The 24,912-nt window shown below is 39.0% G+C and overlaps 1 protein-coding gene across 3 annotated transcripts in view; it reads left to right on the top strand.

Annotated features, from left to right (window-relative positions):
- Positions 1-24,912, top strand: part of LOC122983827 (calsyntenin-2-like) — a 242,844-nt gene that overhangs the window by 191,200 nt on the left and 26,732 nt on the right. For all 3 annotated transcript variants that reach the window (XM_044353950.1, XM_044353952.1, XM_044353951.1), the window contains exon 9: positions 20,636-20,798. In XM_044353950.1, coding sequence (XP_044209885.1) covers positions 20,636-20,798 — 163 coding nt within the window. The remainder of the gene's footprint in view (positions 1-20,635; positions 20,799-24,912) is intronic.

The following is a 24,912-nucleotide window of genomic DNA, read 5'->3' on the forward strand; positions in this document are numbered from 1 at the left end:
AAAGAATGAAAAATGAAAGCAAAGGCAGAAAGACAGTAAGAGGACTGTCCCACAAGATACATGATACAGAACATAACTCAAACCAGTGGTGTTCCTGTGGTCACTGCTCTCCACAGCTGACTGAGGAGGAAAACTTCTGCTAAGAGTTGAACTTGTAGATGACAGACTAGGAAAATCTAGAAATGTCCACATAATGAGAGTGATCCAAGCAGTGTAACTTATACAGATGCATGCCTCTGATCAGCATACTGTGTTTCACTGTTTTACAAAGTAATCAAAGCCTATTGGAACATTTTAGTGCAAAGTTCCCATGACCCAGGTTTTTATGTAAATTGGTCAATATTTAGTAAATTAGTTTTTTGACCATGCAATCACTTAGAGGAGTTCTAGTAATTTCCACCAGTAAGTTAACCTTTATAACACTTCCACCATAAATGTTTTGACTAATCACACCATCCTAAACCACCATTTGCATTGGTGAATCAAATGAATGAACATTTTTGAGTCCACATTTTCAACCACTGTGCAGTAGTCCATTAAATGCTGATGGGATATATGACTGGACTATTAGGACCATAAAAGGTAGAATTTTTGTTTGAGGTTTCCCAATATTAGTTGTCAGCGGCACTCCATTGCTCCCATGTTTCCAAAGAGTTTGATAATGTGTCCCACGTAGAGAGATAAATGGAAATGCTCAGCGTACAGTCAGAACAAAGCCAGCATTGTGTCCTCATCTGACGGGGTAGATGGACTTTGGCGAGGGGAGAAAATCAATGAGAAGTCACCTCGAGCCTTTCAGCTGCAAAAAGAGCAAGAAAAAAACCACCGGGATAATTGAGATCTAAATGATGTTTCCACCGGGAGTCGAAATTGAATGTGGAAGTGACATCATTACCTTTGGCTACCCCATGGAAAACACTTATTTTTCCAGGAAAGCAATCAAGCAAACACTCGGGGGACCTTCTCTGATTTCACACGTGGAGAGCCATGGGACATATAAAATTGAATCAGTGACCATATACATATGACAGGTTTAAAAGCAAGCCTGTCCTCAATGGGCTCAGGTAAGGTGAAGCAATGAGACAATATGTGGGAATGTTTATAGTCATACATACTGTACTTCATGTTTATCCAGGCAATTTAAAAGAGCTGTAGAAAATCATTGTCTATGCTTTAAAGGACAGTTTGTCTTCTGGTTGCTGTACTTTTCCATTTTTCCATTATCACCTTTTTCCATTATCACCTTAAATTAATAAGTGAGATTAGCATTCATTTGGAGTAATGTTGCTGGCTTCCTGACAAATGTAAGTCCAATATTGACTCTCCTTTTATCTCTTTTGCGGCTCCTAAGGGAAATATCTGGCTCTTAAGCCGCTAAATGCTCCAATTTGTTTACCAGCTAGTTACTAATTGTGTGCTGTGCTTAGCAGGTAACATGTAGCGGGTTTGCTACAGCTTCTTGCTGATGAAGTTGTTGGTTAGTTGTGAGCTGTAAAACCAAAACAATGAGTCTGAGTTCATCACTACACAAGACACCTTTCACACTACAAGTAGTCATTTGACCAGTTGTTCATATAAAAATATGGACTAGTGTAGCTTAAAATTAGGGTAAAATAGGAAAATACTAAACTTAGCAACTCAGAGGGTTTATTTTATACTTTTTAGCCTAACCTCAACATTTTTTTTCTCAAGAAACATGTCAAGTTCTAACAATTACAGTATTTCCTTTTAAATGGATAACTTTTGTTATGATTTGGCACTATATAAATAAAATTGAATTGAATTAAATATTCCATCTAGTTTGGGGTATTTTCTGGTTAAACTATATGAATTGAAACATGAGTGATTTTCAAGATCATGGACCTCAGCACCATGTTATTAAAGTAAATTAAGGTTTATTATACTAGTTCAAGCAGCACATTTGTCAGTCACCATTGATTTATATACTCCCATCCCCATCTTTATATGTGGGTGTAAAAAAGTAGTAAGCAAATTTCAAAGTGTGCGCTCACATTCACTGTACATGTCAACAATGCCTGAATATATTTTCAGTCATAAAAATAAAAGATGTAGAAAAGCAGATTTTTTGCCAACCACTTGGCATGATCTTCTCTAACAGTTGCCTCCTAACTGGTTCAGGCATATTTTCAAAACAAACATCTCCTGAGCACAATTTGAACGCTGAGCATCTGGCATTTTCAAATTGCTGATGTGCTGCTGTTGAGTGCTGTCATCAGAAATTCCTTGTTAGTAAACTGGGTGATGTTTAGGGACCATACTACCTGATGAGGTTATGAAATTATGTTGTCTAATTATGAAGTGGAAAAAAAGGTTGTGTGGTGTTTGCAAGAAATGGTGGCAGTGCACATCTGTCTTGCTCAGAGAGGAATGAAATTGTGAAAGAGGGAGGCGTAGTGCATTCTCACACACTGGCTGTCTTTCAGGCCCAGACCTGCTACGAGGAGCACGGACCATCACCACAAGCTTGAATAATAGCGCATGCAGCTGTCTCCAATTTTGTACCAAATTAATATGCAAATTAGGGGGGTGTAGTTTTGATCCACCAACATGGTATCATGCAGATCAGTAAAATAAATGGCATAGTATTATCCATTTTCAAATTTGAGGCATTTAACTGATTGATTCCAAATCCAAATCCACAATAGCCAAAAATCGGGATTTGTGTTTTTCCCTTGTATTGATCCTTAAACATCAAACAACAGTAGTGCCCCACTTATTAAAAACTGAGTTTTTGGGTTCATTTTTTCCTCCATCTATGAGCTTTACAGCAGACAAATATTTTTTTTTCCATTTCTATATTTTAGAGAACCCAGTAGGTTGTGTCCAGCATTAACAGAGGAACGAGGAAAAGCCTTTGTGCCCATTCAAAAAAATGAGTAGGTTTCTGTCTCTTACCTTATATGTGTTGCTGTTACTTTCTTTCACAGTCTCTCTGTAAAACACACACACACACACACACATACACACACAGCATTTCCCTCCTCATGGGAGGGGTCGTGTTGAATGATAGATGACTCTTACTAAAGAGCCTGCTAAATTTAGAGCTCCCCTGCACCAACTGGCTCCAAAGAGCATGATGGGAACACACACACACACACACACATACGCACACACACATACACAAGGTCTTCCTGTCTCTCTGAAATGCATGCAGACTTGAGCGTTATACAGACAGTTTCAACCCCAATTCTTGTCTTGTCTGTCCACCTGAGCCCCCCTTCCTTCATGCATACATGCACATACACACAATTTTACTTTCCCCACTTTTTTCAATGCAATAAGCTCCTGCAGATTTTGTGTTTGTGTGTGTTCTTCACCATCATCTAGCTCTGGGTAAGGACTAAGATCTCTCTGTTTACCCGGCTCAGGGCTAAGATCTCACAGCTTTACTCACAAATACTGTGACCATTGTCTAGCTTCACCTCGGGAGCGAGAGGGGGACTTACATTGGTCTTTGAACACGATCATCCATGCCACTCTACCTGTAAAATTACACCAACTGGAGCATACAATTCCTCTGTGTCAAAATCCCCCCCCCCCCCCCCGAAATACAGCCGACATCACCGTGTCCACCTTCTCTCAGCTACTCACACCGCACATATTCACATAGAAACTGTGGATTTTTATTGTGAACAGCAGAGTAGCGGCGCCTGGATTTTTTTTTTTAATATCGATTTGCGGTGATGCAAATGGCCTTGTTTGTATTCAGGTTGAGGATTTCATTGACAGCAGGAATCAATAACCATGGAAAGATGAAAGGGTAGAAAGAGAGGACAGCGGAAGTAAGGAAACGAAAAAAGGGATGGACAGTGTAGGTGAAAGAGAAACACCTCAGGGGATAGAGATCGAAAGAGGAAAAATAGGTGAAGAGAAGATGGAGATGGAGGCAACAAAGGGAAGAACTGACAGAAATGGTTTCCCACTGGAGGAGACACATGCCAGTATATAACTGGGCAGGGGTAGAGTAGCTGGAAGAAACAGAAATATAAGACAAGCAGAAAATAATGGAACAATAACAGTCGTACTTCTTAACTGCTGATATGACTCATAATGCAATCTGGCTGTTAGATTCGACGAGCAACACACATGTACACACTCAGGATGATAGGTGGACGTGGGATCGATACAGTCACACGGGGTGTAGGGAGACAATATAATATGCAAAATAATAACTCAGTACGTGTAATCGGAGCAGGCATGTTTTGTCGATGCAATCCTCTCGGTATGATATCACTCATTCATCACCAACAACATTATGTTCTCTTATAATATTCTGCAGAGGCGTCTCTCAACCTCCGCCATCACAGTCTGCTTCACAAATGAAATCAGCCTTTATTACAAACGCACTTTCCGAAACCCCTGTTCCATGCAGTTTTCCATCATTTTTATTTCGTTCACATCCCTCCATCTCTGGATAATATTATCTCCCCTTCATGAGAGTGGGAGGTACTGTAGATCTTAGATAGGTGGAGATGGTGCTGGAGAGGCCACAAAGTGACAGGATGGAGGAGCAATGGCTTTTATAACTTCGCTGACAGTGACTATGTGTAGGTTTCTCTGTGTGTGTGTGTGTGTGTGTGTGTGTGTGTGTGGGAGAGAGAGTATGGGTGATTGTGTAGTTGTATATTGTGGTGTGTGGTATTGTTTATCCATGTGTTAGTGAGTGTGGATGGTTTGTGTTTGCATATACTGTATATATTTTCAAAAGTTGTAGCCAGTAGAGCTGTTTTTAAGTTCATGTCAAGTCTGAAGTCATTTGTTAATAGTCCAAGTCATGTCTCAATCTTGTAATAGAAACTCTCAAGTCAAGTCCTTAAGGACAAGTCCATGTCAAGTCTTGAGTAGCACTTGTGATAGCAAGTCTCAAGTTATGTAAAAGTCCCTCAGGGAACATCCAAGCCAAGTCTCAAGTCTTCAAGTAGCAAGTCTCAAGTCAGGTTTCAAGCTTTTACAAAGGCAAGTCTAAGTCAAGTCTGAAGTCTTGTAATAGAAACTCTTAAGTCAAATCCCAAGTCCCTCAAGACAAGTCCAAGTCAAGTTACATAAAAGTCCTTCAGGGCATCTTGTCTCCAGTGAAGTCTGAAGTACTTCAAGACAAGTCCAAGTCAAGTCCCAGGTCTTGTAATAGCACGTGTGAAGTTACATCTCTAGTTTGTCAGGGCACCTCCAAGTCAAGTCTGAAATCTTGTAAAGGCAGGTCTCAGGTAGGTCTTAAAGAAAAGTTGTCACAACTCTCCATTAGCAAACTGGTGGCAATTGTAAGTCTTAAGGCTTCTTGAATGCTGACCATTAAATGATGTCATTTATAGTGCCTGTTACACAAATACGACACAACGTAGTCCTTTCAAGGAACAGGCCTAATATGACACATACTCAAGATGTGTCATATTCATTTTTTGTTGTTCTAGGATTTTAGAACATAAACTTTAGTTAATTTCTTTCAGTTTCAAGTCTCTAGTCAGTCCTGTCCTGTGTGAGTGTATAGGTCTTTGTGTGTATTTTATGTGTATGTAAGTCCATGTATGTCCGATGTTCAGCAGTTTTGTGCATGTTCACACATTTTTGTACCCTCAGTATGTGAGTGGGTGTTTGTGTGTGAGAATCTTATAAATGGGAGACCTTTGATATCACTTTGTGGTAAAAGGGTGCACAAAACCCAAATAAAAGAAAATAACAGCTCAGTAAAAGTTGCTGTTCGGCACCATTCATCATATTAATCTTGACCAGATGGGTTCACCGAATCCCTTCTTCATCCAGCGAATCTCTCCCTTTACCATCGGCTCTTTCCTCCTTTTCACTTTTTTTGCCTTTTGTCCCCACCAATTTGTCTTACTTTCTGGCCAAATAACACTCCCAAACTCTCCTCCCAGACTTTCTGCCTACCCAAATAGTTTTTAAGAAGGAAAGTTTATGTGCAGCGCAGCTCTTGCCTCCGACTGGGTAAAGCACTTCCTGGATTGAGGGTGGCTGTCAGAATCTGCAGTGAAGATTTATTGTGCACATCCCACCCTGACCTTAAGTGTGGTAAGAGAAAAGGATGAGAAAGAGAGATGGATTGAAGAAGAGATAGAGACGGAGAGGCGGAGGAATAAGTGAGCCTGGTGGAGGGCTGGTAAATTTGGTGTAGGAGTATCGGTGGTATACGCGTTGTCAAGGTTTAGGTAATCAAGAGGAGGCGTGTGATGGATGTATTGTGGCAGTAGGTGAGATGGCACAATGTTTCTCCCCAGTCTATCTCCTTCCACCGCTCTGCTAAAGGTCTGTGACAACTTTTACCACTACTTGGTTTGTACTGACAGTTTAAACCTTTGGGATCATGTTTTACTTTTTTCTTTTTTCTACTGCTGCTGAGTTTGCTGTTGTTTCACGATCTCCTCTCTCTCTCTTTCTCTCTGTTACTATACTCTTCTCCCTCATCCAGACATCCACCTTCCGTCTCTGTCACAATCTTTTCCTCCATTGCGATGTGTACTTTTGTATTTAAAGTAACATGTACTGATATCCAGTATCCACTGAGTGGCTCTGGGAAACAGTGACTCACTGAGTCTGCTAGCCCGATGCAACAAATAAATCCAGCGTCATGCATGCATCAATAATGAATTCAGGCCTTACAGGGAATCAGCATTTTTACCTCCTACATACCATGTCTGCACTTGCCACTGCCCACCGCCATGGACTCAGCAGAGACACCAAAGAAACCTTCCTTTGGGACATGGGAAGTTTATTCAACCATTCTCAACTGCATGAGATGTTTTGACGAGCAGGGGATGAGATTTACATTTTTTCAGGGTGGGTATTTCCATATGCAGATGTTACATACTTCTTAAAAGGGAAAGGCAAATAAATGGTTACGTAAATGGTGTGAAGTACAATAAAATCCTATGTCATATGTGCACTACCTCTAACACCATTGTTGCTGGAACTCTAGACTTTTCCCAAGTGGTGGAAAAACCACACCCACACATTCCCACATCAGCAGTTAAATTGGGCTGGTACTGGTCAGACCTAGCGAGACCCATAGTGCCTCTGAACTACTCAACTTGTATCTAAGCAGTGATATTTCTTCATGCAGGAAAGGTGTATTAAAACAAGTAAAAGTAATCCTCATTTTCTTCTGCCACTCAAGAATAAATTTGAGAACGGAAAGGCCATCCCAGTCACTTCTTCATTATTTCTCACAGTCTCCCTGCTGGGCAATGAAGATGCCCCACGAGACACACACACACACACACACCTGCAGTGCTTCACATCAGCCTGTGTCTTCAAAACTGCAAAACAAGCAGATCATTACTTTTACTTGGTTTTCCTCTGGCTAATGTGACTCTTGAAAATATAACACAAATATTATCAATTGGGATGTTAAGAAGAAAATGAAAAGCCAGTTAGTTCATATGGATTTACTATATACAGGTGAGCTACAGTAATAAGTTAAATGCAGAGCAGCTCTCTGCCAAGCAGCCAACATCCATGGACAATGTTTTATCAACTTAATGTCTGCTCATTATGACCATCATTTCACCCAAACATAGCCATGAATTGGACTGCTTAGTCCATGTGTTTTGCTCTAAATGTAGCCTAAAGGTACATTTATTTCAGTGCAGTGATACCATGCTTGTCTTCAACAGGGGATCAGGGGTGAATTAAAGTAATCCCATTTTCTGTTACTGAATATTTTCTATTTGCTAACAGATTTAAAGCAAAATGCTTTGGGGGCCCTTGGATCCATAAAATCTTAAATGGGCCAGAGTGTTCCTAAAACTAGAAATTATGGAGGAAATGTGTTTGTGCAAGTTTGTAGTTTATGATTTAGACAGCTAGGAAAGAAAATGACAGGATGCGTGCTGACAGACTGATGTTGTACAATAGAGTTTTTTCAGACACAAACTCCATGACTTGAGCACACAGTTTTAAAGAAGCAGAGAGGAATATCAAGGGGAAATGAGAAGAGAATGCAAAAAGTTTTTTTGTGTTTATTTAATTTGAAAAATAAACTTAAATACATTTATAAAATTACAACTCTGTCAGGCAAGTAATTACACCCTAAATTCCATCTTGAAATGCAGCATTGTCCACATAACACAATCATTATGGACAGTGCTGCTGGACTGTAAAAAATGACACGCATCAAAAGTAGAGTTGTTTGTCAAAGTAGGCACAACGACTTTTTTTGTTTCTTTCTTTAAAAGTCCCCTATTTACCATTTCTTATATGCAGCAGTAAGTAAAGTCCTGTCCTTATCCATCTTGTACATACAACTGGTTTCATTGCAACAAAGAGTGCAAATCAATGTAAAATTGTAGCAGGGATTTTCTTTTTTATTCGCTGTTTTTGTGGCACTATAAAATAATAACATTTTGAGAAGCAGATTCAAAGTGTCTAGGTTGAGGTGGAAAAGCAGATGTGCACCACAGTGGGTGAGATGTTTAACCATATGAAGGGGAGACATTGTGTCTGCCCATTTGACTTAGTGCAGACATGAAACCATTCTGCAGTAACTGCACGTTCAATATCTTTTGTTTTCCATTAGATTTTATAGCAGTCTGAAAATGTCCTCCTGCTGGGTTTTCACCATTCTGTTTACCTTGTTTTTCTTTCTTCTGATTAGCTTAGAGCTTTTGTTTTCTTTGTTCCCTCCTTCTGTCCCTGGTTTATGATAGACTTGTTAGGTAATCAGGAGCACTTCTGAAAGATAATTAACTGCTGTCCTACAAATCAACACCCCTCCTGAGCCCCTCACAAGCATTTGCAGAGAATTAGAAAACTGCTCAAACTGTGTTTGTGTGTTCACAACATGTTAGCATATATGTACACTGAACACCTACATACTCTCAATGCTTCAACCTAAATATTTTTTCTAGTTTGTACAATAACAATTTAAAATCAACTGATCTGAATAAATAAATAATAATAATGTGTTCTAGTTATTTACAGCAGATGATGTATGGAAATGTGGTGAAGGGCATAAAGTCACACGTAGTGCACAACATAGTTGGATATACAGTAAGCAATAAGCCAGGCATCTAGCTGTTTATGGCTACGGTTTGGCATCACAGATTATGTTATGCCAAATTTGGAATGTAAAACCAAACTTTTCTGTCTAAGCCAAGAAAACAGATGTTCTAGAGACATTAGACCAGTGTGATCAGACAGATCTGGCAGCCTCAATATTATTTAAGCATCAGATATGACAAATAATCATAAATTTAGGCTGATGTAACAAAATGTACTGTCCACTATATCCAACATTTTAATGATCAACTCAAATTAAAAACAATATAGGACACAAACTTGGTCCAACAGATGCAACGTGATTAACCAACAAATTCACCAACCATATCTCACATCTTAGACCAGCGTTATTCACCTGACTGCTTGGTCTGGGTCTCAGTGACTCCCTGTGCACGTGGATCAAGGACTTTCCATCCAACCGTCAGACTCGGTCTCCAACTCTCACCAAGTCTGATGCTCAGCACCAGTCTGCCACAAGGCTGCATGTTCAGTCCTATCCTCTACTCCCTTTATACATGTGACTGCACCCCAATAACCCCTCAAACACAATCATAAAATTTGCAGATGACACAACAGTGGTGGAAATGATCTCAAATGGGAATGAGACAGCCTACAGAGATGGAGTCTGCAAACTGGTTGAATGGTGTTCTGATTATAATCTAGGCTTAACAAAGGCCCAACAGTGGCTCTACTTTTTAAGGATACTAAAGAAAACCATCCTGTACGCGAAGCTGTTTGAGTCTTTCTACCACTGCTCTGTAGAGCATGTCTTGACATACTGCATCACAACATGGTATGCCAACTGTTCAGCAGCAGACAGGAAAGCTCTCCAGAGGGTCATCAACACATCACAGAAAGTAATCGGACTCCCCCTGCTCTCACTAGAAGACATATTCAGATCACGCTGCCTCCGTAGAGCCAACAGCATCCTGAATCATGTTACACATCCTTTTCACCATCTCTTTTCTCTGCTCCCATCTGGAAGGTGCTACCTCAAAGGCCCACACTTCCAGGCTCAAAAACAGTTTTTACCCGAAAGCTATCACTGAACTGAACTCCACAAACGCTGCCCCCCTCATAACACTACACACCACAGCACTGAAGAGCTGATACACTAAAAATTGGGGGAATTGTGCAATAATTGTGAATGTCAATAACATCTGTACACCTTGCATTTACATCTCATAGGTGCAACAGCACTTCACATAAGCTTCTCTTATTTATTTTTATCTTTTTAAATTTTTTTATCTGCTTTTGTCTGCTTTGTTGAGGCTTGCCTGCATGGACAGGGAGCGTATGTATGGATGAATGTGTGAATCAATCTCTGGAGCTGCACAGCAAATTTTGTTGTACGACTTTGTGAATTCGTCTTTGCACAATAAAGGCGTTCTGTTCTGTTCTGTTCTATTCTATTCTATTCTGTTCTGTATTGTTCAGGGAGCCACATTGTCAGAAAGCTAAGGGTCTAGGGGCTAGACATTATGTTTGTGCACTTGTACATACATAATCATTATGTATGTACACAGCACGCCACATTTTCAAAACTTCTATTTCGCTACATTGCAAAAATACCCTGATCATGAATTTAAAAAGAAAATAAATAGGCATTCTTTAAGTAATTAAGCCAAGTGCTTAATTTCATTTTCTTGATTTCATTTTCTAGCTGTGATATAGCCCCAAAAGTAAACACATATTTAAAACAAATGTATTCTACAACACATCATGTCAGCCATTTGGCATATAATTTGGTTGATTCTGACATCTCTTACTTCACTACATCACATTTATAAAAACATTAATAACCATCTTTCTTATTTATCTACATCACAGTATTTCCTGGTAACAATTAACCGTCTTTCTTGTTTTTCAGTCTACTTCTCTATCTTCATCTTCATCAGTTAACCTGCACCACATTCGTTCAATATTCTCCAGTTCTCTTTAACTTTCACAAATCAGAAAACACAAATAGGTCTAGCCTATATGCAGAGTTGGCCTGTGGGCCTCCAGTTGAATAAGCTTGTCTTTGACCACTAACCACAGAGATGCCCTCAAATTAGCAGTATTACACAATGTTGTTCTCCACACTTGTTGCTCTACACAATACAAACCCAACAGGGTGGGAAAGTCAATGTGATCAGTCTCACAAAAATTTCCATGCAGCCTAAAAACCCAGTGGATATTAGAGCATGTGTGTGTGTATTTGTGCATGTACATATGTGGGACTGTGTGTGTGTGTGTGTGTGGCCCATTATGAGCTTTTGGAGAGGTCATTTGGCAGTTGACTCCTAGTCTCTGCCGGGAGCGGCTGTATAATTGCTACTCTAATTAGTCACTTTTGCCAGCCGGTAATACATAGTCACCTTCAAGTACACACACACATACAATACATTCAGTGTGCACACACACATACACACACATCCACCAGAAACTGCTCCTACGCTATCACTCTCTTTTAATTGTTTCTTCTATTTTTGTAATTATAGGTTCTCAGACAACCAATTTTGGGTGCTTACACCAATTGACATGATAATGGTTTCCATGTTGACACCGAGTTGATGATGATTTATGGCAATTATGTGTTCGCAAACAGCAGTTTTGCTAATGAATCTGGAGGCTGGAAGTTTTTCTGAGGCTAGACAAATAGAACAGGAGGAGAACCTTTGCTTTAATGATACCAGTATTTGTCGAGCTGTTGTCGAGACAACAATTTATAACCATAATGTGTGTTGGATATGCCTTTACTGACTTTGAAGAATTTGTAGAACCACATGTTAGCATATAGAGTGTCTGCAGACCCTAAAAAATACAAAATGCTCCTAAATTCAAGGCCTCAAAATTCTGTTTTTTGTGCTGCTTTCTCCCAGTTTGGAATGTCCCATTGACCATGCACTGCAGTATGTGTCACTGCTAATTGCAGTGTAGACAACTAGGCGCTTACTCCTAGCTTATTGTGAAGGGACTGTCATTTGTGCTGTCCTAATAACACTTTTTATGTGCTGTTTAACGTGTGACAGATAAAGTTGTTTTATTTTAAAAAGAATACAAAGTGAGAATGGGTAAAAAGTAAGTGAAAAGAAGTAAACAAACCGTACCTTACCACCATACTAGGAGACATTTTTGTTATTTCCTACTTTTTGGTTCGATTGCACTCTGTCAGGTCACCTAATGACAATGTCTTTAAAGCTACTGACTCAAGAGGATCTTGGGTTTGACATGTTGGGAAATTTGCTTGTTTACTTTCTCGCTGAGAGTTGGATAAGAAGATTGATACCACTCTCATGGCTGTACGCTAGATATGAAACCATAGCTATCAGCCCGTTAGCAGTGACATCCTGAAGTCTTTCGTCACCAAGTGTGCCAAGAAATAGTTCCACACATAAATCCAATAAAACCGCAAATTGAGGTGCTGGTAGGCTGAATTTGTTATCACTGGACAGAGCCAGGCTAGCTGTTTCTCCCGAATTTCCAGTTTTTGTGCTATGCTAACTGACCGTAGTAAATAAGCTTTCCCCCCAAAATGAACTACTCCTTTAAAGTTGAGTTTTTAAACATAGCTCTGACTCTAAAACCTGTGTTGTGCTTCCAAAGCTTTAGAACTAAATCTAATACTTTGGAAAAATTGAATTAAACATTAATAAAAAAAAAAGTGGAAAGATGCAGCTCCCACAATAATTTAGAACATAATATTTGAGAGTACGATTTTATAAACCAAATCATTGATCATTGATTTGAATATGTCTACTGCTTTCACATATGAGATATTAGCATCTTTGCACAATAATGCTACTGACAAACATAACATTTAGGTTATTGAATTGAAAGGAATGATACAAAGCCTATAGTTACGCTGATGTCCCTCTACCTCTCCTTTGTCAAAATTTGATCATTTCCAGGTTCATTTGGTACCCTACCATCCAATCCCCCCCCCCCCCCCCCCCCCCCAAACCAATCCAGTCCTTTCATTTTATACCTCTGCTTTCACTTTGCCTTTACAGAAACTTTCCCATTCCTTCCTTGGCTCCTCCTCCCCACCCCTCCTTAAAGTCACCTTGTTTCCAATGCTCATCAATCTCTGTTCAACAGGCCCTATAGCACTCCCTCCGCCTCTTTTACTTCCCTCTTTCCCTCTCTCTCTCTCTCTGCGCCCACATTACAGGCTAAGAATAACCTCATGTTTATGGGCATCTTTCCTTTCTTTGTCTGCTCGTCCCCATACGTGACTTAGGGACATCTGCACAGTTGAATGCAGTCCAATACTCTTGATAACTCCAAAGTTGTATTCTCTACATGTTGTGTCTTAGTCTGCAGGAGTCATCTGTGTTTTGGTTTTTTTTAAAAGGTCGTTTGGGGGGGCATATTTGTATTTAGTGGATAGTGGGCAGTAAAGAGGCAGACAGGAAATGTGAGAAATGGGTATTACATGAAACACAGGTCCCTGGCTGGAATCAAACCAGGGACTTTTAGCATGCACAGTAACCACTTGGCTACACGGGCGCTTCAGAGTCACCTGTGTTTTGTTCAGAGTTCAGAGTTTTAAGGAGGCTGCTTGTTGAAACACAATTGACTCTGATTTTTCATGTGTTAAATACTGAAGATATGATATGTGGGTGTGGTGGCTCTGTGGATGTCACCTTTACAAAGCTTAGCCGAGTAACAAAGTAATGTAATGAGTATTGTAAGGAATTACTTTTCATAGAGTAATAATTCATAGAGTAATGTAATTACTTTTTTAACCATTAATAACTACAGAGTCAGTTTAATTTTTAAAGTAAATTGTCCTACACTGTTCCCTTTTTATGATGTACATCTTGGTACACAACAATAAGACAGAGCTGGGCAGTTGGTCTTATGCTTCATAACTCTGTTGAGGAGACCGTCCTCCCAAGAAAAACGACACAAAAGGTCATAATGTCATTTGCCCAAAAACAACATATACACCACTGCTGGTTTCCTGTTTCCAACCGTGAGTGTCACATTTCCAACCATGGGACAGGAGGTACCAACATGTTGTATCTCATTTATTTAATCTTTTCAAAAAATGAAGTGTAAAAACGACAAGTTCTGGTTTATGAGCTTTACAGATGTTGGGAAGCAGATCTTTTTCACCTTTGGACCACATCAATATCCACTACTAACTCGGCTAAAACGGCAAATAAGTGTACTTCCCAAAATGTGACTTATATGATATGACTTCACACTTCCCTCCATTGTTTTTGTTGTTTCCAAGAGTTCTCTGAATTTTAGGCACATATTTCAGTGTAAAAAAAGATTGTAGCTTTAAGCCTTCCTCACATTTCCTTCCAGTTCTCTTCCTCTTCCACTTTCTTGTAAAAGTCTTTTCTTCCATGATTAATTTTCCTCTACTCTCTCTCTCTTTTCTCCCTCTCTTTCTTTCATCTCCACCCTCCCTCTTTCCCTCACTGTCATCTCTCTGCCCTGCCACCCTCCGATCTCAGATCACCTCATCTCTCTTCATTCTTCTACCTTTTCTATCTCATTTCTCCATCTCTTGTTTGAAGTTAGAAGGTTGGGTTGGGTGACAGATCTCTTAAAGACTTTCAACTCCAAAGGACTTGAGGCAACAACTCCCACAGTCAGGTTCTACTGGAGAGACAGGCAAAGAAGAAAAGAGACCAAATAAACTGAGAGGAGAGGAAGAGAGTGAGATAGAGGGGGGCAGATAGCAATTTTGTTTTCTTCTCGCCGTAGAGTGCCCCAAGAGATGATGGAAGATCTTTGATGTGTGATGTTTCCGTTCTCTACCTCCCTCTCTCTCTTTCTTTTCTTTGTCCTCTGGTTGTTTCACGTCCTCCCTCTCCTTTGTTTGTGTGGTATTTATTTCATTCATTCCTTCCGTCTGTCAATTTGCATCAAGCAGAGACAAAGGAAAGTGGAGAATTCGGGGAATACAAAACTTTTTGCTTTGCTTTCATAAGCAAGGCGAGCCAGAGCTACTCTCCTAAACTTTAACTTTGGCTTTGAAGTTTTGAAGTTGACACTTAATGGTGTCGGATTGATGTCTGTGCATTTGCGTATGCATGACTGTTTGCGAGTGGGTGTTATTACAAGTGGTGCATCCTTGTGGAATCACTGTTTCTCGTTCTGGCTGACACAAACACACACCCCCTTTATACACATGTACATGCACTCAAAGTAATCTGTGGCTTTGAGCTCGTGCCACAGTGGCTGGTTCTGTGAGTTACTTCCAGTCCTCAGGTTTTGTAATGGACACTGATTCCTCCCCCTACACACATACACACACACACACAACACTCACACAACAAAGTTTCTCCATCTGTCCAGCTGGCGTCTTCCCATGCATAGCAGTGCACCTGTTCTCTCAAGCTCCAATCAATTTTCTGACGAGATGCCAAACTTTTGTACCATCTCCAACCACTGGTCTGCATTTCATTGTAGTCTGAAAGTTAACCACCTCTATCAGCATGATTATTTAATTGTGTGAGTGCAGTTCTTCATAATCTTGGAGTTTTTGTTTCGATGCAGAACTTAGAACAGCTACTGGTGGAAATCTGATTTAAAGTCTGTAGCCATGTTTAAAGCCAGAAGTGTAAATCAGCCACATTGTAAATCAAAAAAATGTATCTCTGTATAGCAGCCAAAATGAGCTTGCTTGGTTCAACTCTTCCTTAACTTATTTAACTCTTTGTCTGCATCAGCTCTACTATTATTACATACTACCTATTACAAACAGCAGGACATCAATGATGGCCAACATTAAATGTAGCAAATTGTTTATTGTTTTTGCAAAATGACATTTTGTACCAAATCTTGGATGGACATTTCCTGACTACACTAACTGGCTCATTAACTTTAACCTACAGTAGTCTTGCATAGCCAGACCTTTCTCCACACTTCGTTTTAGCGCTGTGCCACACTGGAGAAAGGTCTGACTGAACCCATTACCATTCTGCTATAGGGGAAAAAATGCTCTGGCTTGTTTGTATCCCTTTAAACCAATCACAGTCATCTTGGGTGGCATTAAGCCTGGGATGCAGTGGCGGTGCCCTTGCAAAATAGTGTCGGAGGGGAGGGGACTGGTCTTGGTGGAGCATTTACACGTAGAAAGGCGAGCCCTGGCATTAACATGTCTAAATCCCTGCAAAAGAAAACATCACATAAAACAGTAAAAGATGTATGTCGACTACATGATACAACTTTTACTCATAAAAAAGACAAACATAACTTGATCATCGGTGCCCTAAAGGTCAAGCCTGCCTATACTTCAGCTCTGGAGGAGTTCACTGGACTTGTTAAAACCACAGACGATTTCATAGCTGTATGTAGATCAGAACGTTATTAAACAGAAGCACTTGTGAAGTGGAACAGATCAGGATATTTGACAAGTCAATGTCACTTCCGCATGCCGCTGCCAGAGTTAAAAGATGGTTCACATCAACGATGTGAACGACGATGACCGTGTCAGAACACGTTCTAAACAATTCTTTGTATATCTTTACAACCAGTCATCGAAAAAATCAAGCAGGCCTGCCTTATTGCACAATCCAAATCTTCATCAAAACTTGCCATTTTCAGCAGGTAGGTTGCTAGCTCGGAGGTTGTTGTTTCATGTAGCGGAAGGGGAGGAGGAGAATTACAACTGAAATATGGCAATGGCAGGCTCATACCCACAGTCTACATCCTGCTGGTCAGACTACACCTACAGTTCTAATGTTCATTAGTCTGGCTTTCAATAGAGTTTAGTGACTCATGATGATCTAAGTGCTGTTTCAGAAGTGTTTGCTGTCCGACAGTAGGTTTTACAATCCTCTAATCTTGGAAAACATTAAAATTCAAGATTTAAAATTTCCGAAAAAATATTAGCCATCACAAGCTTAACTCTAAGAATACTGGTATTTATATCACTCTTCAAATACCCATTTCAGTGTAACTCTAAAATCACAAGCGTTTCCTCTTAAAAAAGTTGTATTGATATATATGACTACATTATTCCCTCCCTCCTTCTATCCCTTAGAGGGATCTCCAACTGACATTCCAACCCGGCAGAGACAGCCTCCTCTTGGGCAAGAGCTCTGCGCCGTCTCCCCTTTGAAGCCAGCAAGAGGAAGTCACCCAGTAGGCACTCAGATCCCATATGAGCTTGAGCTCTCTTTGAAATACTGCACAGCAGAAACAGGGAGGAAACCGTCGAACAGGCGAGGGTATAGTCTGCATGTGTAAATGTCAGAGGGATTAGTGTGTGTGTACACGAATGCTTTACACTTCACACTTAATAATGTGATGGAAAAAGATTGAAAAAAATCCAGTTGATGATGCAACACACGTTAGGGATTAAGAGCACAAGCCAAGTGTGTTGAATATGTATCCTGGAGTGAAGACAACTCAAAATCATTTCTAGACAGCCTGTACACAAGATGCATAGAAATGGAAGGTGTACCTTGTGTTTGGATGTGTTTATATATTTAACCAGCAAATCAAAGTCAGTCAAATCAGCAAATCAGAATCAGTCATATTTGCAAAACCATCAACACCACAATCAGATTATCCCCACCCGATTCTGGATCCCAGCAGATCGACGTTCCACATATGTGTTAAGCAGCTGTGCAGAATGATCACCATTAGGCCAGATGTTGTATCTCGCACCTCAATAGCAGCGAAAATGAACCGGATTGATTAGAACTCCCATCTGCTGTGCTAGCACGGTGTTAATAAGCAGGCTGTGGAGCGCTCTTCATTAGAGAGAGAGGTTACCCAAGGCTAAGTGTTCAAAGGCTGTCCCAGGTTATATCAGAGGAGCTGAGAGGAAGAGGTGAAGCATGGCCCGATGAGTGTTGGCACTACTGAGATAAAAACATAGCCTAAAGCAAAAAAAAAAAAAAAAGACTGGAAAGACAGATATACTCAGAGACACACGGACAGGCATGAGTGGGCTTGTGCAATCAATTAAAAAGCACAGCAAGGCGAGAGTAAATGGTCAAGCATGCTGATGAGTGGCACAGTCAAGCATTCTTCAGAGGAGGTTAGAAAGGTAACGTACTAATGCATTTTAGTGAGCTTTAAGCACAGAGGAAACCATTCAGTTTTAAAACATCACAAGCCAAGAGTTCAGGTACAGCTGTCTTTTTGCCCTAAATCACAAGAGTTAGCTGTAATAGAAAAAAAAACCTCCCTTCTAACTGAGTCACTGCACCATAGATTATTTTTATTGGTACAAAAGGATCTCAAGAGGTGACAAGTGACAAGACATCAAACTAACTAATGCCGCTTTGCATGATTTCTGGGTGACAAAGACAAGAAGTCAAAATAATTCAAAGTCTTGTTTGTGATTGCTTCTAGCAGTGTGCCAAAAAAAAACTTCCAAATGCACCAGCAAAGAATGAAGGTGCAGGCCTACAAAAAGCTGACGGGAAAAACTTTGTATGTATGTATGTATGTATGTATGTTTGTATGTATGTATGTGTGTGTGTGTGTGTGTGTATATATATATATATATATATATATATATATGCGTGTGTGTGTGTGTGTTCATGTCCATCTGTTAACCTTTCAGACGATTTGTCCCAAGTGTGGGCCTACTGTTGTGCTGGTTTGTGTTTGCTTTTTAATTTTACATCTTCTCACTTAAATGGGAAAGAAACAGCTAGCTGGGACAACTGTACTCTTGTTCCAACTCAGATATGGTTATAAAAAAAAGTAAGATGATGGATCGTGCTGCAGTTGAGAATAATCCAAACAATACTAAAACCCCACACACCTAATATATGAGGCCATTCTGTGCTCCTGATGTTAACACCTGGCACTTTGTTTCTGTAGAATCATTCGAATCATCTCAAAATTGTTTTTCTTTTGGGGGGATCAGGGAGCTTTGTACTCAAGGAGGAAGACCAAGGACAGGATTTGTTTCGGTATTGTATGTTTTTAAATGTACTGTGTGCAAACAAATGGCAATAAAGGCTGTCTAAATTTTGGTGGTCAAAGGTCAAGGTCACTGTGACATTATAATGTTCTGCAAAAACACCTTTCTGGCCATTATTCAACACCATAACTCAGGAACAGAAGGGGAGATTGTGACCATATTTCACATTTAGACAGATACTGAATTGGTGACACTAATCTTGGTGTCCACCTTGGATAGGGTTTAGTTATTGTTTGTTGGAGATTGTGGTGATTGTATAGATCTTCTGTGCTGCCAGGTTGAAGATGTGTGTGAAGTATCCACGTTTTAGTATTTGTAGCTTCTTTGCAGCAACATCCATATCTGAAGCATCGTCTACTGTCATGGCTACAACTTTGTGTTCTATCAGAATCAGCTTTATTGGCCAAGAATGTGAACATGAAGGAATATACACTTAATACATTTTATTAAATTCCTTCAAAGTCTTCACTATAATATTATATGAGTCCTGACAGACATGGATGTAAACTGCCACTTGAATGGTTGGCTGAGGCATACAACCACAAGGCGAGATTTCTAGTTCTTCTTTAAAGGGGACGTATTATGCTTTTCCTTATTTTCAGACATATATAATGTCACAATGTCGGATGTTCATGTTAAAAGTGGACGTGTCAAATAACGAGATAAACGTATGTAGCAGTAATCCCTGTGAGCAAAAAGCAGCAGCTCCAGGCTGCTCTGAACGCTGGGTTTCCAACGTTTTTTTCTACTTTTGGTGTGTATAACTATGTATATTGAGGGGCTGCATAAAGGGCCAGTACGAGATAAATAATAATAATGATATAATAATAATATAAAATAATAAGGAGTTTTTTTAACTGTGAATCATCCCAAGCTATTCAAGTGGAGTCCAAAAATAAAATTTTACAGCTGAAATGAGCATAATAGGTCCTCTTTAATGCATTTTATATTGAAGAATTTGAACTTATTCTCTTAACTGTAGCAGTCTCTAGCCTGTGAACAATCAGTCAGATATAACAAGGTGTGAAAGTGGATTTATACAAGCCACTTCAAATTCATTGAATTTGAATTCTTTGCTTCATGGTAATTTCAAGGGAAATAATACCTGGTTGGTACTTTTGTGTTACTTGAAGTCTGTACTTCTCACTATAGCTGTAGCTACCAGGACACTGAGGTCATGTCCTCAGTATTGTTCTGGGGAAGTTTGTGGTTTATACCACCTGAGTTTACATTGTATAGCTACACACAAATTGCACATGGTGAGGTTATTTTAAGCCTGATTCTGATATTTTTTAGGGTCAAAATTCTCAAATTTGATAGATTTAGGCCAAAAACATAAATTCAGAACAGGGATTTTGTGCTTTTTCACCAGAATTGTATTCTGTACTTTGAAATAACATTTCAATAACCGTGTAGGAAGATAAAACACGCATAACATATATGTTAACTGTTAAAATAAAATAGAAAATGTGGGAAAGAAAAATATGCATACTTTTCAGTAGCTAGTCAAGCATTTCTCAGGTGGGATGTATTGGATGTTGTATTGGATTTTGATGTTTGATTTCTGGATTGGAAGTCATCAAGAAAAAAAAATTATTTTTTCTGCACAGCAGTATACTTTTTCCAAAAGGAGACAAACATCTGTGGCTGCTAAGTGATGACTAATAAAATGACTCCATATCCATTTATGACTCTCTCTCTCTCTGACAGATCTGTGATAAGGAGTGGCATTACTACGTCATCAATGTAGAGTTTCCAGTGGTGACGCTCTATGTGGATGGAGTGACCTATGACCCCTACCTGGTGACAGACGACTGGCCCATCCACCCCTCGCAGATTGATGTACAGCTGACAGTCGGTGCCTGCTGGCAAGGTGAGGCGGCAGAGCCGAGCGTAGATGATGATGATGTCAGTAGTGATCATGGTGGTAATTATGGTGATAATGATGTGAGCGTGAGTGTAGATATTCACTTCATTTCATCCAATAGAATGTGTTAATCCTGTAGGTAATTGAAAGAGAAACACCCATAAATGAAACAAAAGTTTGATGTAAAAGTCTCAGTGAAATGAGGTGTTTGAGGTATTCTGCAGCTTGAATACAACTTCCTCTCTGTTCAAGAATATGAATAATTTTTTCTGAAGTATTATTACTAAGGGAGTCATTGAGTGTGGAACATGTTCCTTGGCCTTGAATGAACAATGTAATTAAGAAGGGCTCTTCTGTCTGTCTTTGACAAATGACTGAACCAGTCTGAATGAAGGCGTACAATTAAATTCTCCTCTAAACTGATAGCTGCCACTAATTACACAAGGGTAGAAGAAAGGGCACTTTTTCACACAGTACAGTACACAGTTGATTTGATAGCCCAAATGAGACTGTTCAGTGATGCTTAGCCTCAGATAAAGAGCCAAGATATCTTTTTGTGTGGGAGCAGGAGCAGGTCATCTACTGTGTCTTTCATCTGCAGCATTGACCCCCCACCTCTCCTACTATCCTCCTATTTCTTTCATTGAATACTGCAAGCCTTTAGAGAGATTAAAAGGGCCTTGAATAGAAAAGGGAGTCCAGAGACTATTTCTGCTTTTCTAGTTTGGGGCTAAGCCTCAGTAAAGAGTTGTAAAGGCAATACTGAAATGTTGACCTAAGCCATTAGCCACAGCAGATTGCCTTTTCAAGGCCCTGAGTGTAAATGTAGAAACTTGGTTGCAAATATGTTGAGCTCATTCATTGTCAAACTGACTCCTGTAGCCTCAGCTTTGAGGGTCTTAACCCTTTGATGCACAAGCTATGCAAACCCTGTCTAATGCACAACATGGGTCAAAAATAACCTGTATTCATTTCCTATGTTATTTCATGCGGGGCTGAGTGTTTCTTTGCTAAATCTTTTGAAATCAACTTATTTCAAAAGATATAGCAAGTATTCAGTAAATATTTTGTTTTTGATAACCACAGATCATAATTTTCATTTTTCCTTTCTTACTTTATGAACAAAAATAGTTTTTGTATTAATGCATCCAGTTTACACACACGGGTCAAAAATAACCCATGTGTGCGTGTGATTTAAAAAAATAAAGACATACTATAGTAATAATTTTGTTAAAATAATTGTTTTAGCCGTGATTTGGACCAAACAATAATATATTTAATATTTGAAATATTTTTATTTGTCACTTTGTCACACATAACATACAGATATTACTGATAAAATCGATATTGAACTGTGGTGAATATGACGAATAAAAGGAAATAAAACTGAGAGGGCGAGAAGGATCGGTATGCAATGTGAAGGATTTGAGGAGAGTTGTTCTAATAACTAATCATGTTAACTAATAATGACATAATAACATAATTAATAATGTTTTGAGAAGAAAAAGTTAACATTTTGGTATGATGGTTGTTTCTTACAGAAGTTTATTCTTGGGGTCCCCAGGGAGCCCAGTCAGTAGTCTATATGTTAACCTAATGTTCAAATATTATGTACAGTTATCTTTCACAAGATATCAAATATTTTCTTAGGTAAAACAATTATAAAATAAGACTCACATGCATCAGATGTGCAAAAGCAGCCATGTTGGGTTGTGAAATGTGTGGCAGGTGAATAGCTGTCTGCGGTAAATATGTTCCTAAGTGCAAACATTTCCAAATATCAAAATTTCCTATCAAATTCCATAGTGAGTACATTTGGGTCATTTTTGACCCATGTGTGACGTAGAAATACAAAACCTATGTTTGTCCATAAATAGGGATGTCAGTTTCTGTTAATTTTGCTTTCCACAGACTGATACCCATTAACCAATAACTAACCAGTTAACTTTTAAGAAACGTTACTTTCGTTTTTGAGAACTTACCAGTATACTTACCAGAATGTATTTCCTCCATGGCAAAGAAACACGCTGCACAAGCCTTCAGAAACTCCTGCAGGTTAAACTGGACTAACGAAACACTTTTAGGGCTGACTGACTAACACACTCACTATAAACAGACTTTAACAAACTCGCTAGCCTAGCAACATTAATGCTACAAACAAGCCATAATGCAAATGCAACACTCCATGTAGAAGTTGATTTTACTTTATCCATTCAAAAAAGAATACCTGATGATGCAATTGTCTAGCTGTTAGTGGAGTGTGTATGCAAATTAATCTATTGACCTACATGTGTAACTGGTCAAAAATATTCTCAGTTGTTAACCTATTAACGGTTAACTGTTGACATCCTTATTCATAAAGTAAGTAAGGAAAAATAAAAATAATGATTTGTCGTAATCAAAAACAAGATATTTAATGAATACCTGGAATATTAAAAGATAAAATACATTTATATCAAAGATATGGCAAAGAAACACTCAGGCATCCATGAAATACCATAGGGAATAAATATGGGTTGTTTTTGACCCATGTTGTGTATTAGAGGGGTACTGATACAAAAATGATTTTTTTTTTTTTTTTTGATTTTTTTTTTGATTTTTTTTTGAAAATGAAAATAAAGATTTGTGATGATCAAAAACAAGTTAATTGAGGAATACCTGGAATACTTAATGGTGAAATTAATCTATCGCAAAGATATTGAAAATAAAAACTCAGTCAGGTCACTTTTGACCCATGTTGTATATCAAAGAGTTAAGAATAAAATTTAACATTTGCAGAACTGCAGTAGTGAAGTTACCCCTGATCTCTGTATCTTTTTTGATTGGCATTACAGAGAAACTGTCAAATGAGGATTTTTGAGTTCAGACAGGACAGCATTAGAGAGTGTGCAAATGGATGACAGAGTAAATAAAAAAAGATTTGTCAATTCAAAATAGCAGCATGGTTGCACGCAACAGTGATATTTTGCAATATTTAATTAAATTTCATGATGTAATTTCATGGTTCATAACACTTAACTGGCCAGTCAGCATTGTCTAATGGAAATAGATTCTGTCCTGACCACAGCAAATGAATATAATTTGTAATGAAACCAGTCTAGTCTGCTAACACACATGAATCAGTTTTTATTAGCATGAGTTTAAATGTCTTAAGATGATCTACAATAAACATAGGTCAATAAAACCCTGATGAGAATAATATTCTAACTTAACATAAATAACAAGTGTAATCAAATTTAAAGATACTGAATATTAGCACAAACTATGGACTGTCGGCAGTGTTTGTCCTAAAATATCAGTATGGTCGAACTGTGATATACTGAAGCTGTTGGTCGAGGAATGACAAGACTATTGTGCTTGCTGTAAGCACCAAGATACTGTAAAGTTCATATTATACTTTAATTAGAATTTATGACATCTGTATGCATGGACATTATGCACAGACTGCACATGTATGAATACATCTGCCTAGGCAGACACTCAGTGTAGTATAAACAGAACAGCATGTGTAGCCACTGTCCACCCTGTTATCCCTGTCCATTTTCGAGTACATCAGGGCCTTAATGGAATGATTCAACATTTTAGAAAATACACTTTCTTCACTCTCATGTCTGTACAATAAGTATAGAGCTGCAGCCAGTTAGCTTAGCTTAAAGACTGGACACAGAGGGAAACAGCTAGTCTGACTGTCCACAGGTAACAAACTCTGCCTACCAACACCTCTAAATCTCACTAATTTGACATCCATTCATACAAAAACCAGTGTAAAAAGGAAGTGGTTATGTGCTAGACTATTTCTTGGCTGGGTTCTAAGCTGAGCACCAGCTGCGTGCTATAGCCTTATACTCAACAGACAGATAAGAGAGTGATATCAATCTCCTCATCTGTGAGAGGAAAAAATGTTCATTTGTGAAGGAGAGATGTTCAATGTTCAATATATGGAAATGTTCAATTTATGAGCCAAGTCTGTTTATCTACAGGGCATGACTATGGCCTCCAAGGTCTCATACAAGAGATGTTTTAGCTTCACAGCATCAGGCTGGGAGATAAGGTAGTAGTCTTGGATGGGTAACGACAACTGCCCACATTATTTTCCAATTAGAGTTCATTCTGACACCAA

This window comes from Thunnus albacares, chromosome 6, assembly GCF_914725855.1.
Source record: "Thunnus albacares chromosome 6, fThuAlb1.1, whole genome shotgun sequence".
In the NCBI taxonomy this organism is placed as follows: Eukaryota; Metazoa; Chordata; class Actinopteri; order Scombriformes; family Scombridae; genus Thunnus; species Thunnus albacares.